Source organism: Olea europaea, unplaced genomic scaffold (genome assembly GCF_002742605.1).
Source record: "Olea europaea var. sylvestris unplaced genomic scaffold, O_europaea_v1 scaffold2251, whole genome shotgun sequence".
Classification (NCBI taxonomy): domain Eukaryota; kingdom Viridiplantae; phylum Streptophyta; class Magnoliopsida; order Lamiales; family Oleaceae; genus Olea; species Olea europaea.
Window position 1 is genome coordinate 1 of NW_019240559.1, and position 13315 is coordinate 13315.

The 13315-nt window shown below is 36.6% G+C and overlaps 1 protein-coding gene across 4 annotated transcripts; it reads right to left on the reverse strand.

The window, feature by feature from the left end:
* Window positions 1-6: 6 nt before the first annotated feature.
* On the reverse strand, window positions 7-11858 carry LOC111381086. Of its 4 annotated transcripts, none has more exons than XM_023004805.1 (9): window positions 10792-11858; window positions 8647-8835; window positions 7574-7666; window positions 7286-7468; window positions 7097-7199; window positions 6816-7001; window positions 2860-5243; window positions 1223-1791; window positions 7-197 (listed from the first exon to the last, which is right to left on the reverse strand). In XM_023004805.1, the coding sequence occupies exons 1-9, from the start codon at window positions 11017-11019 to the stop codon at window positions 185-187; spliced, it is 3948 nt and encodes a 1315-aa protein (XP_022860573.1). In that variant the 5' UTR covers window positions 11020-11858; the 3' UTR covers window positions 7-184. The 4 variants fall into 4 exon arrangements, with proteins under 4 accessions (XP_022860573.1, XP_022860572.1, XP_022860570.1 ...); XM_023004804.1 differs by having other exon boundaries at window positions 7-194; window positions 1223-1794; window positions 10792-11854; XM_023004802.1 differs by having other exon boundaries at window positions 1223-1794; window positions 10792-11854.
* Between the last annotated feature and the right edge of the window lie 1457 nt (window positions 11859-13315).

Sequence of the window (13315 nt, forward strand, 5' to 3'; positions counted from 1 at the left end):
AAATGATTCTTCCTACTGTGGTTAGAAATTGTACATACAATGTACTATGTTAAAAAGTAGACATATAACAAACAGCAGTTAAAAGGATGATGATTATGGTCTTTCCTTCTACCGTCATTTTCTTCCTGGTTCACCAAACAAACTTGGCTGATGGATCCTTTAGGTCACTGATCTTGGTAATTTATCAGACTCTCCTGCTAAGAGGATACGCCGACAAAAAATATTTTGGTGAAAATTTGCTCTGAAACAATAAAATGATCTGCAGCGAGAAATAAATACGGACTACACAAAACAAGCATGTTATGAAAAAAGCTAGCTAGTAGTAGTAGTAAATTGTATACAGGTACTGTAATTCCTGAGCAATATGTACCTAGCCAATCAGCTTAAAGCGACTATAGCAATATTAGATCAGCAAGAGTATAATAATTAATGACCAACTTTATTTTCAAAAATAAAAAATAAAGGGCCAGCTGAGGGAAAAAAAGTGAGAGAAGAAATATCACTCAGAAAAGTGGAAGGACATTTAAATCATATGGGACCTTATATCAGGAATACTTACAATTCTTGTACTAAGTACATCTAGTGCATTGTCCTAAGGACTCATGTATTGGGCTTCAAGCCCTTCAGTCAGATTCCCTTGGGTCCTTCAGTCTCCAACCTTTCGTGTTCTGTCATGTTTTGCCACCCGTGGAAGGTGGATCCTCCTCGCTAAGGTTTACTTTTTAACTTCGAGTCCATGGTAGGTCAATTTTATTTGGTGTAAATAAAAACACCACCATCGTGTCATTTGACTAAAACAAAGAAAACCAAAAAAAAAAAAAAAAAAAAAAAAAACCCCACTTGAATAAAAACACCACCATCGTGTCATTTGACTAAAACAAAGAAAACCAAAAAACAAAAAAATCCCACTCTGATCGGCGTTCAAGCTGTGATACAAATGTGGTCCCTGACCAGCTCCAGTCACCTATAATCGATTCACCTAAATAAATGTACTGTGAACCATTACACCTGTATGCGTTATTTATCTGAAGAGTGTGTTTTGTAATTATCAGTTCGTTCCTGTTCTTAGGATTAGCTAAAGCAACAAATTTGCAAAGCCAGGATAGCTACAGACTGAACATCTGACTTAACACGGTCTGTTACCCACTGACTCGACCAAACTGAGTTGGTCCATTTTCTTGAATGATAATATAAATTTCACATTTCAAAGAACGATTCTTACCTCTGATGATGAGAAGAGGATGGTCGATCTGGTGAAGAACGTTGCCCAGAGCCCCCATGAAATCTATGTTCCTCAAATGTCCTTCCTTGACTTTCCTCTCTAGGCTGTAATTGTTCACTTGTACCTGAAAAACCTACACGACCCAGAGACCCAAACTTGAGCTGTTCACCATAAGAACCATAAGTAGCGTTGCGGTCAAAAGGATAAAGCATCATGACCTGTGGGACGGAAGGTCCATTAGAAGACACTCCACTGGGGTTCATCACCGGAAAAGAATGAATGCCGTGTGCCATATTAGGACCATTTTGGCTAGAATTCAAGTGCAATGGACCATTCTGGGATTGGTAAGAAGGGACAGACCATGATCCGTCAGCTTGATTCTCAATCGAAGCCACCCTGTCCATCCTTGAGTTTGATTTATCAGTTTGGCTGCGATTGTGGCTCCGTGCTGCAGCTCGTGATTTTGAATTAGCATTCCAGTTAGCCTCTCTGTCACCATGGTTGTCGTTCCTATCATAGTTGTAATTCCCCCTTCTAGTGCCAGAAGAGTGGCGCTCTCTTGCAGAAACCTTCTGAAGCAATGAAATTTAAAACAATCAAAAGTAACTACCGAAGTGGGAAATGCCTCAAAAGCAAAATGTAAACCAGTTACTAAAAGAATATTAGAGAACCAGACAAGAAGCGCAAGACAAAAGAAGCTAAGCCCTTGTTTGAGCCCCATTTTTATCGAAATACATTTTTCTCTTTCTACTTTTCAACGACACATTCTTCAATAAAGTAAAATTACACATAAATTGAAAAATTTTCTTTATTTTTCAACCACACATTTTCCAAAAAATAACTGTTCCAAAATACATTTTTAACAAAAAAAAAATGGGCTCAAACTAAATATACAGCCAAAGCAAACTAAAACACAAAGTTGAAAATATATTTTCTAAATTTCAGAGGCCAGTTCCATCCCCATGCACAAAAGTTAATCCAAACCCTGGCATCACAGTAAAAATTATAAAATCATTGGTTACAAACTAATTTGTGAACATTCATTTCCTAATCATTGGTCATCTATGCTCGTTAAGGCCATATAGAAAAGATATGGAGATTGCCTCTCACCTATGTATCAAGCTTGAAAGGATGCTTATATGCATGCCATTATGAAGGTTGTGTTGAGAGAGGATAACAGGAGAGACTTCTTGCTTGAAGGTCAAAAGTAGTTCCCTACTTTTGTACTTCTGGAGCTTTCAGTCCATCCTACTACAACGGATTAGGATGGATTTTTATGAAGCTCAATATAGTTTTATTTGCTTAGCATACACTTCTATATGTTGTCCTTTCTCTTGTAGAAAGAAATGGAAGTAACAACCATTTGTGTGTTGGTGAGTGGAATACTAAGTGCAGGTTTGGCTAAGCTTAAATTACAATTTAAGCTCGTCAACATACTTTTTATCCATACATTTTGTAGGGACTTATAACTACTATCTACCTATTATCTACATATTTCATAGGATCCACTGCTATAAGCACCACCAAACATACTCTTTAAGATAAACCCCCCCAAATAAAATAAAATAAAATAAAATAAAGTTCTAAAAAATGTTATAGCCAACATGTAACTGAACAAGTATGATAAATTATCTTACAGGATTCGGCAGGTAAGTCCCAGTCCCGCTACGATATCTTGGCATATCATCGATGTATCTTGGATAAACATATGGAGATCTGCTGGAAACAGACTGAAGAGGAGAAACTGGAACTAGCCGTTGACCATGACTCGCAAGCTGAGTGAAATGATTCGTGCTAGCTGAAAGTGGTCTTCCAGGATTATCATATGGGAAATGATCCTGCAGATAAACTGGTGGGACAATTACAGGTGAAGGATATATTATAGGTCCGTGGGAACGTGGATTTTGGCAAAACCTTCCAAATTGCAAATTTTGCCAATGGCTGGCAAAGTCACTGTTGAGAATATCAGATTTTTGCTCATTAGATGTCTCGATGGTAGTTGTCCCCCTCAAGGCACTAGAAGAATTTAAATCCTCAGACTGGTCAAAGCCCTCAGAAGGACTATAATTCTGACCAGAGTCACTGTTATCCAAGCTTTCATCGCCTCCAAAATGGTCAGTTGATTGATCAGATATTCCTGTCTCAGGAGGAATATTGTATACTGGAAGCATTACAAATGGGATTGGAGGCCCAGTAGCATAAAATGCAACAAGCCCATTGTTATCCATCATCCTCTGTCTAGAACCTGGAGCTATCAGCATTGGGGAAACGGGGATCATCGAGTTTGATCCACTTGTCTGAGCAACTTCAAAGCCAGGTACAGGATGCCTTGGAACATGCAAAGTTGCAACAGATTGAGAAACCGAATTTTGTTCTGCCATTTCAGTCCCCACATTCGATAGTGCAATCCATTCCTGATCATCATCTTCAGCCTGATTTGTTATACGCTCAGAAATAATTTTGCCTTTTCCATGGCCAATGGCCGGATCAGCAGAAACGATTTTCTTTCCCCGTCTATCATTTGTTGACTTTGGGCTCTTTACTGATGGTCCATCCCAGGAACCCTCTGAAGAAGCTCTACTTCTCAAAGAACTACTGTGAGTAGCAGAAGGGAACCTTGAAGCTGCAGGTCTTTCTTCCCTGTAAGCCTTGCTACCTCTGACATTGCGAAATGGGAAATTATCACTATCCTCCCTCATTGATCCATGTTTTTCTTTGGTATGTTTACTAATTCGAAATGGAGGGATATATTTCAAACTGGAAGATGTTGCCTGTGGTTTATCATCGGACTGAATCATTTCAAAACTTCCATTATCAGGGTCGTAGCCACTAGTGGAGCCAACATCCTGCTCCTGAGAGAATTCATTATCTGCTTCCATGGGGTTCATTCCCACAGCATCAAAGTTTTCATTACTTTGCTCCAGTGCATCTTCAGAATGTGACCCCCGATCAATGCTTGGGAAATAATGAGCGAATGGAACCAGACCATGAGGAAATTGCAAATTTGGAAAAGAAGGATCAAATACAGGAATATTTGCAGGAAGCAATCCTGGTAGATTCTGTTGACCATATCCCCTTGAAGCTAACAAGGATGGCGAGATCGGGAAAGGCATTTGACCATATGATAGGTTGAATGGCAAGTGAAGCTGACCGTTAAAGCCATGAAGTGAAGCGGATGCCATCATGTTGACAAGATCTTGTTCTTCCTGGTGCATCCCCCAGGTTCCAGAGGTTGAGGAAAGATCTTCATTTGATGCATCCAACCCAGAATCTCTTTGATAGCTATGTGAACTGTTATTAGAGTCAGCAGCTGTATCTAGACTTTGATGGGATAGCATGTGACTAGCGGATTGAGTACTGTGAACTGAGGATTGACTGTTATTGCATGCTAAACCTTCAGATCCATGGTTCTTCTTCCTGTTACTACTATCAGGCCTTACAGAAGTAGCATGTGCTTTCGCACTTTCAGTGGATCTATTACCCCGTACTTGAGATGAAACATCACTATATGTGTCAGTAAGCTCTGGGCTTGAGCGTGTTCTGGCAAAAAGAAACTTTCCCTGCAAGTCATTCAACAAAAGATCAGGTTTCAGATCTCTTCGACCTTTCTCATTATTCACAACCTGATTGGAAGTAGAATCTCTTCTACTTGGTCCAGAACCCCTCAAGCTATTCAACATGATGTGATTTTTTAAGCTGTGAGTTTGAGAAGCTGCGGAAAACCCACTTTTTCTAGACATGCTTACAGGTGAATAATTACCAGAGGACCTGCCATTCACTTTTTTGCCAATCGCATCATTCTTTGAATTATCAAATTCATGAACGCTCTCTGGAGTCGATAATCTCAAGTGCCACAAATCGACGCCTGGTGCATCAGGCCGATTTCCGTTGCCATGCCTTTCCCATGTATTTGTGAAGAACTGATTAACTTCATAAATTACATTTTCTTTGGTGCAGTCAAGTAATCTAGCCAGTCTTTTAGCACCAAAAGCAAATGCGCTCCGTATTCTAAAGAAATTACCTGTGAACAAAATTATCAGCTGCAAGTAAACTATAAGAAGTAACGGAAAATGAATTCTACCCACAAGAAATATAGCATTAAACAACCAGTGAATTTAGACAGGAGATAAAAATAAAAGAACTGCAAGTACATAACCTAGATTTTGCAAAAGGAATAATGCTGGCTGTTGCAAAATAAAAAGAAAAAGGACTATATTTGTTTGATAAAAGAATTCAGATAGAACCAAGTTTGACAAATTAACACTTATACTGAACATACAAAATCAACAGTATTAGACTGCAACTCTGAGACTTGTCATGACCACTTACATAGTCCATTGTCCAAATCAGCTCAAATTGTGTACGGGGAAACAGCATATTGACTTTGGATGCAGGAGTTTTTTTCTTTATTATTTTTCCTTTTTTTTCCCCATTGGGGAATGGAAGTGTTCAAGATAATATGGTGCTCCTCCAGCTGTCCAAAGACCTTGTGCATACCCCTTTCTACAGGGCAAACAGATTCTTTATGCATACTTGTGAGCACCTCAAGTTACAAACAGATTTTCCCTCATGCCCATTTTCCCCTCACCCTTCCCAGGTACCTTGTTCTCATTCATACTCTTAATACCAAGATGAAACACAAAAATACTAGTTCATCACGTCATCCAGTTGAAATGTGATCTAAAATCAATTTCTGATCGTCCACTGAACTTGACATCGAAAGAAGATTACATAATTTCTCAAAGAATTTTTGAAACTTCACATTATTCAAATCTTTCATTTCCACATGGTTCAAGATTACTTTCCCTTCGGCATAACTAAAAGTGATAACAGTCACAATTCTACCAATTCCAGAGTAAGATTAGCCTTAATTGCCATCGGAATCAACCAAAAAATCTGGCTACAGCCTCTGATTTCGAAAATTTGATTTAACCCAGCATATAAACGTGTCAACCAATGAGTAAATGATTTCCTCACAAAATCCTCTTCGGACATCAAAATTTACCCATCTTTATTTTCTTCGCTTTTCTTCTTAAAACCAAACAAAAGAAAAGAAACTGACTTCCTCTGTCTTTCTTACCTAGCGTTCTATTTCTACTTTCCCTTCTCTTTCTGTCTTTTCCCTCAGAACCAAATACAATATAATACATTTTAGCCCTAACTGGTAGTAGGCAGGCATGCTATATTCTGTTATTAGTATGTTTCTTCTCCCCTCTTTCTTTTCAGGCTACGTAAATTTGATGATAAGCATGCATACGGACTATATGAGTACTAGACTAAGGCATCCCTCTGTAAAGTCCTCAGAACATTATTTAAATTAAGACAAGGGGAAACTGAGAAAGCTGGCATTCAACAACCATTGATTGAAAATTTAAGGAATGCATACACATTTACGGCAAAGCTGACAAGTGGAAACCTATTTATTGGCCACATAACACAGTTCTCTTTCAGTGGTAGAGGTTAGGTATTCGTCACAACAAATATAAACAAGTCTAAGTAAAGAGCTCAAAAATACAGAAAGTTAAAATATTATCTTTAAATTTTCAGAGCTTAGACAAAGAGAGAACAATAGGAAAGTTTAGGCTTCATGTACCTTTACTAACACTACGTCCAAGGTTGTTGTTCACGCGTAAAGGATCAATCACATTAAAATGTTTGGAGACAAATGGCTGTCCATTATTTTCATGGCCACCAGGGAAGACAGCATACACAGAGCTACAACCATCAAGAAACAATTTGCTAAGGAGCAATTCTCCACTGTCCTTCCGAGGAGGTTCCGCTATAAAATATTTCAAATTAAACCTCACAAATCAGCCACCATGTCCGATAAATAGTTGCAACATATTAAATAAAAAGTTCCCAAAAATTTATTACCAGTTACATCAGGTAGGGAACTAATGGGCACAGGTCCCCATAAGCTTACACAAAAATTGTCCCAGTCAAAGTTGCTGAAGAACTCCAGAAAACGGTAAAGGACCTGTGAGTGTAAATAAAATACTTCAGAGGGACAATCTAACATTCAAAATTTTGTGACATAAATAGTAACTAAAAGTCTAAAACTACCTCAAGTGGTCCATGAAAGGAATTGTTGTAAACGTGAAAGATGTAAAGAACTAAGGTCTCCAGAGCATAAGTAGAAATAAGTCCATGATGAGCCCCCAATATACGGCTTTCATAATAACACCATGCCTTAATCAATATAATGCTACGCTTGAACAGATGATTTTGATTAATCAGATTATCAACCTACAGAAGAATATGTCATAAAGTTATTCTCATTTGTTCATCAAATTTCAAGAATATGATGAGAGCCCAGATTCAAAGGTTACAAATTTCGAAATAAATACTAACCTCTCCAAGGAAGCACAGCGTACATAAACCACCAACCTGATTAAAGGATATGTCTACCACAATATTTTCCACTAGACATTTAATTATCTTCACCTGCAATAGTGAAAAGGTAAGAAGTCAAATAAAAATCATGTAGCAGTAGAAGAAAAGAAAGCAAAACTAAATTTTCCTAAGAAGCCAAATAGAAATTATGTAGCAGTAGAAGAAAAGAAAGCAAAACTAAATTTTCTTTCAGCGAATGCATAGTCGAGAAATCTAAGAAACTTGTTGATGGGAGATTGGCAACTCATGGGGGGGGTAAGAATACGGCAACTTCTGAAATATAAAAGGGATCCAAACCATCACAGTGAAGAATTAAAACTCTAAACCCCAGGAACTTTTCTAACAGTGTAGAAACAGAAAGGATGTCTGATGTAATAGGAAACACATTTTTTTGTCTTGGACCTGGTAGGATAATACAACATGCAATCTTTTACAAAGCAGAATTCTCCCATTCATCACCCTTACTGGCACTACATTAATATAAGAGAGATATGGGACGCCATACACCAAGGACAAAAGTTCACATTGATAGTTGAAAATGAATAACATATATAGGTTTCATCGTGTATGGCGTATATTGATGCAACATAATTCTCCAGCAAAGTACATACTTATGCAGGATGAGGTGCTTCTCCATGAGAGGCTGCACACAACAATTTAGAATAATTCTTCACTAGTGACTGGTGCATAACCTTATTGCAGTGCTCCTGTGAACACAACTATACTCATCTTAGAAAACAGCAAGATTTGATGTACAGAAATTCCTGTATCCAGTCAGTTTTCTTGTACACATAGTGACTACTTATGGTGATAGCAACCATCAAAAAATCATTTCAGGTGGGACTTGCGTAAAACCAAAGGCTTTGACAAAAGTATACACATAAAATGCAGCAAAACAACTAATTCACACAGTTAATGATAATTGTGAAGTAAAGAACCTAGATATATGCTAAAGATCTTGAAGATGGATTCTCAACACAACCAAAATCAACACATCAGAAGTACAAAAATTTAGGATATGGACGTCATACTTCTGCTTGAATATACTGAACTTCCTTCACATGAAATTCAGCATTCTCATTCTTCTCCTCGTTCTCCAGCATATCACGAACTTGACTGGCCCATGTATCTTTTAAATTGTGATCATTACTGAAAGCAGTCAAATCAATGTCTCCATCAGGTAAATAAGTCTTCAAGGGTACAGACCCAAAGGTACAAACCTGGGAAAAAAATATAAAGGGTAAGATAATATGAGCAACAAGGAAACAAAATAGGAATCATTGAACATATGAAATATTCATTTAAAATAAAGAACAATTCCAACTAATTGTACCATGAGACACAGATCAATTATAACAGAGTTTCGCAGTACTTAATACTACCAACTTCTCCATGTTTGACAATGATGGTAGCATACTTTCCCAATCTCAACAACAGCTATTCTACCGACTCACAATGCGAGTTTCAAAATATTAGCCATTCATCAAAGTAATTGATGCAACCACTGCGTCTACTAACAAGAACTTCAACATATCTTCAACATCTTCTACAAAGGTTGATTTTGGCCAGGAAGAAACCTTCTTAGTTTTCCGTCATATTATTCTTCATCTGTGATCCAACTTAAAAACTATCAAATTGTGAGTGTTACCCCCATTAAAGATAACCTTCCATCAGAGGGGTAGGACAACTTGGCCTTCAGCTCGACCAGCTTGAATGTTCTCTTCTTATTCTCTCTCTTCTTCTCGTGTCTTGATATACATACAAAAAATTCTAAGTATAACACCATAAATCACTTTCGCACATTCACTCCCTTACAAAGTCGCTCACATACATGAACAAATATTTTAGGCACAAATTTCAAATGTAAATAAGGAGAAATTCTTCATCTTCAAACAATGGGATGTTTTGGATAATAAAATTTTACTAGAGGAGAGAAAGGTTGCTAGAAAGAAAATTTTAATAAAAAGTTGGATTTTATTTTCTTCCTATTTTGTTCTTTCTAAAGATGTTTCCTCTAAATTTGTAACATCACTTTCTCTTACCACTAAACCACTAAAAACAAATATTCTAAATCTACCAGATTTACCCAGCAATTGTACAAGAACTTCTGTTGGGCCATTCAAAATTTGGACTGTATGAATCAAAAAACAGCATTCAATGTTTAAAAAGGTTTAATAGGGTATTGAGGCATTTTATCTCCATGAGGCAATGCGAGGCGTAAGCCTCAAGATAGAACAATAAAAAGAATTCAAAGAACAAAAATACAAAAATATGCTCTTAATATTCCATAAACCTTTTAAAACAATCCATGGTAAAACTAATTAAAAAATTAAAAACAAACATAAAATAGATAAAGAAAATAGAATATAATAAGTTCACAAATAAGTAATCATGTAACAAAATTATAACCAACTACTGTAAGTGGAGATAACTCAACATTTCTTATATCACACTACTAATAAGGGAATCATTAATCATAATCATTATCCTCATCATAAGTTTCTATCCTCGTCCTCCAACTGCAATGGTGTATTTTCCTTCCCAATTTTTTTTTTTTTTTCCTATTTAGGTAGGAAAAAAAAAATACAAGAACTCGTAAAATAATATTTTAGGCTATAATGAGTAATAAAAAGCTAATGCCAATAATTAAATGTTTAAAAAACGCAAGGCAAGCTGGTGAACACCTTAGTTGGCTTGAAGCTCAGGCTTGAGCCTTACTAGTAGTCGCCTTGTAAACCTAGGTAAAATCAAGGCATAAGTCTCACAAATGACATTATGGTGCGCTTTTTATGATAGCCTCACATGAAGCAGGGTCGATTTGTAAATCCTCAATACACTTTTTAAAACCATGACTTCATTTCAAACATCAACACACTGGTCAAAACTACTACTACTGCGATGCCAAAATCAAACTTCAAGAAATAACTTCCAACGCAAGTACAATCATAGTCTTATAATAATATCAATGTTGACGTAAAACAATTCTAATCATAGTGTCACTTTTTTCATATGTTATATTCAAACATTAATCCAATTAAAGCAAAATTTATAGGCTGCATGATTCAATTTCCTATTTCTGCAAATGCCAATATACCATTATTGCCACTTATAAACCTAATTATGGTACAACTTTTTTTGCAGAATAGGTAAAAAACAAGCAACTTATTTGTAATGACCTGACAAGGAAAGCATTTCATGATCAGCCGCTGCACGTAATCTGCAACCGCATTCCTGCGCTCCTCAGATGGGGGATTGGGTTGAATGCAGGCAATGAGCTCTGACGTCCTGTCCTCCGCTTTCAACCATCTGTCCGTTTCAAGGGAACGCATCACCAAGCCTGTTCCTGACAACAGCCCATTTGGCAATGGCCCGCTTGGGTCCGCCCATCCCTCTTGTTCTCCCATACACTGAAACCTTTTCTAATATCCCCAACAATTTAGGGTGGATAACAAAATACCGTTTGCAATCCGAAACTGAAAATCCAGACCTCGCACAGCCCAGAAAATGTTGTCCACAGAAATTAAAAGTAATTTACTTTCCAGAGAAATAGAAATATTGGGCGGTATGTTGTTGTGTATATAGGACCCAGGAAAGAACAGTAGCGGCGTCAAATCTATTACAGAGATGTGCCGATATAACTGAGATACAAATAGTACTTTTACGCTGATTATTAGAATTGATGTCAATAAAATTCAAGTAAAGGTTTAAAAAAAAAAAATACACTAAAAAGCAGTCCAACAGAAAAATACTTAATCAAAATTTCAAAAGTTCAAGAATAATAAAACCCTAAGTGAATAGATTCAGAAATTAGTGCAATGTCGACGAAATCAAATCAACTCCAACAAAAAGACAAAAATTAAATTAAAGTTGAAGAGCCCTCCGTATTTTCTGGCCTTATCGCTTCAAAACGCAATTCGATTTTCCGTATGAAAACTGTAAGGATCGTGAAATTGTACAGAGAAAAAGAAAAAAGGGGTACTTTTTCTCTTTTCCTATTTTATTTGTTCTTCTTTCCGGTTTAGAAATGGAATTTGGCGGAGAGATAGAGAGACTCTTTGTGCTTGCGTGCGTATTATGACGACAAAATTGAAAACAATTTGGCCTTGAAGGATTTGATTTGGTTGCAGTGCGCGAGTTTTGGGGGAAATTGGAGATGGTGAAATTGAGGAGGTGGGCTTGGGTGAGTTGGAGTTGAAACATACAATATTGGGAAAATGCTCGATGAGGAAATGCGGAGATTATAAAATTCTAAAGAATAATTGATATTGATATTAGGATGTATTGTGACTTAATTATTTTGAACATAATTCAATTACATTTATTGAAGGGAGAATTGGTCATTCATATCTACAAAAATACATCCAAATTTCCTATGTGAAGTTTGCATATCCCAACAACAAGGACCTTGGCTGAGAAAATTGGCATGGTACGGGTGATATTTTGACCATGCTTTGTCATGGTCAAAAGCGTGCAGAATGTTCGAACAATAGCACATTCGGGAGGGAATCAAGCAAGACATTCGCATTGGTTTTGGAATAACACAATAATCAAGGCATGACTCTGCTAATTTGCTTTATGGCAGTATCGCGAAATGGAATCCAAGACGCATATCGAATTTGGCATTGATTGATGCATTGATGCCGGCAAGTGATCGACAGCATTGAGACCTTGCTGTCCTGTTGACTTTAGTCCACGAATTCAGTGGTCAAAATAAGAATAAGGGTGGCATGTGACGCACAATTACAATCAGTTATGCATGTGATTGAGTGGGCTGACAGTTTTCAGTCAAGAGGGGTGAAAATGTGAAAAAATGCCCCAATAGTTGGGGCTATCAACTGCAATTCAAAAATGAATGTTTCTCTATAAATTCAAGGGTTGAGTACTTAGTTTGATAGAGAGAAAAATACAAGTTTGGGGAGTTTGATTCAAGCAACAAAGTGTTGTGTGCTGCCATCGCAGGAAAGTCAAGACAGCCCAATGACACCAACCATGGTATGATGTATTTGATCCTTTCGTCCTAACATGTTCCATGTCAAGTTCAATCTCCACAGACTTATTTTACGTCCCCCAGTAAAATCATTACATATGGTTACTAAATCTAGATTTTGCTGCCAAATTTAGATCAATGCTCAAATTTTTAAAGTTAGGCATATTTTATGAACTTTGGTGACAGTTTAATAAAAATTTAGACAATTATCATAATCGTAATGTGCTACTAAGATGAAAAATTTTGAGACTTGCCCGTTTGGTTTTTTAAATGTCAAGGACCAACTTGATGCTCGAGCAACAAGTTGGGAATGATTGTTATATTTTGCCTTCAAATTTTGTAGCAGAATATTTGAAAATAAAGATAACATGCTAGTGTGTGACTAATTAAATGAAATATTTGAAATTAAGCCCATGTTTGAGCCACATTATGGGAAAAAGTGTATTATTTATGTCAAATCAATAGGAAATGTGTGGTCAAAAAATAATGAAAAATTTTAAATTTACGCGTAATATTATTTTATTGAAGAATGTATGGTTGAAATGATGTCAGATCACTATGAAGAATGTATATTTTTAAAAAATAATGTGGCTCAAACAAGCCCTAAATTCAAGTGTATTTATAAAAGAAAATTCAGGATGCATCGCGATTTGGCAAAGATTTAAGAAAAAAAAAAAATCATTTTTAGACCACATATTTTATGATACTCATAA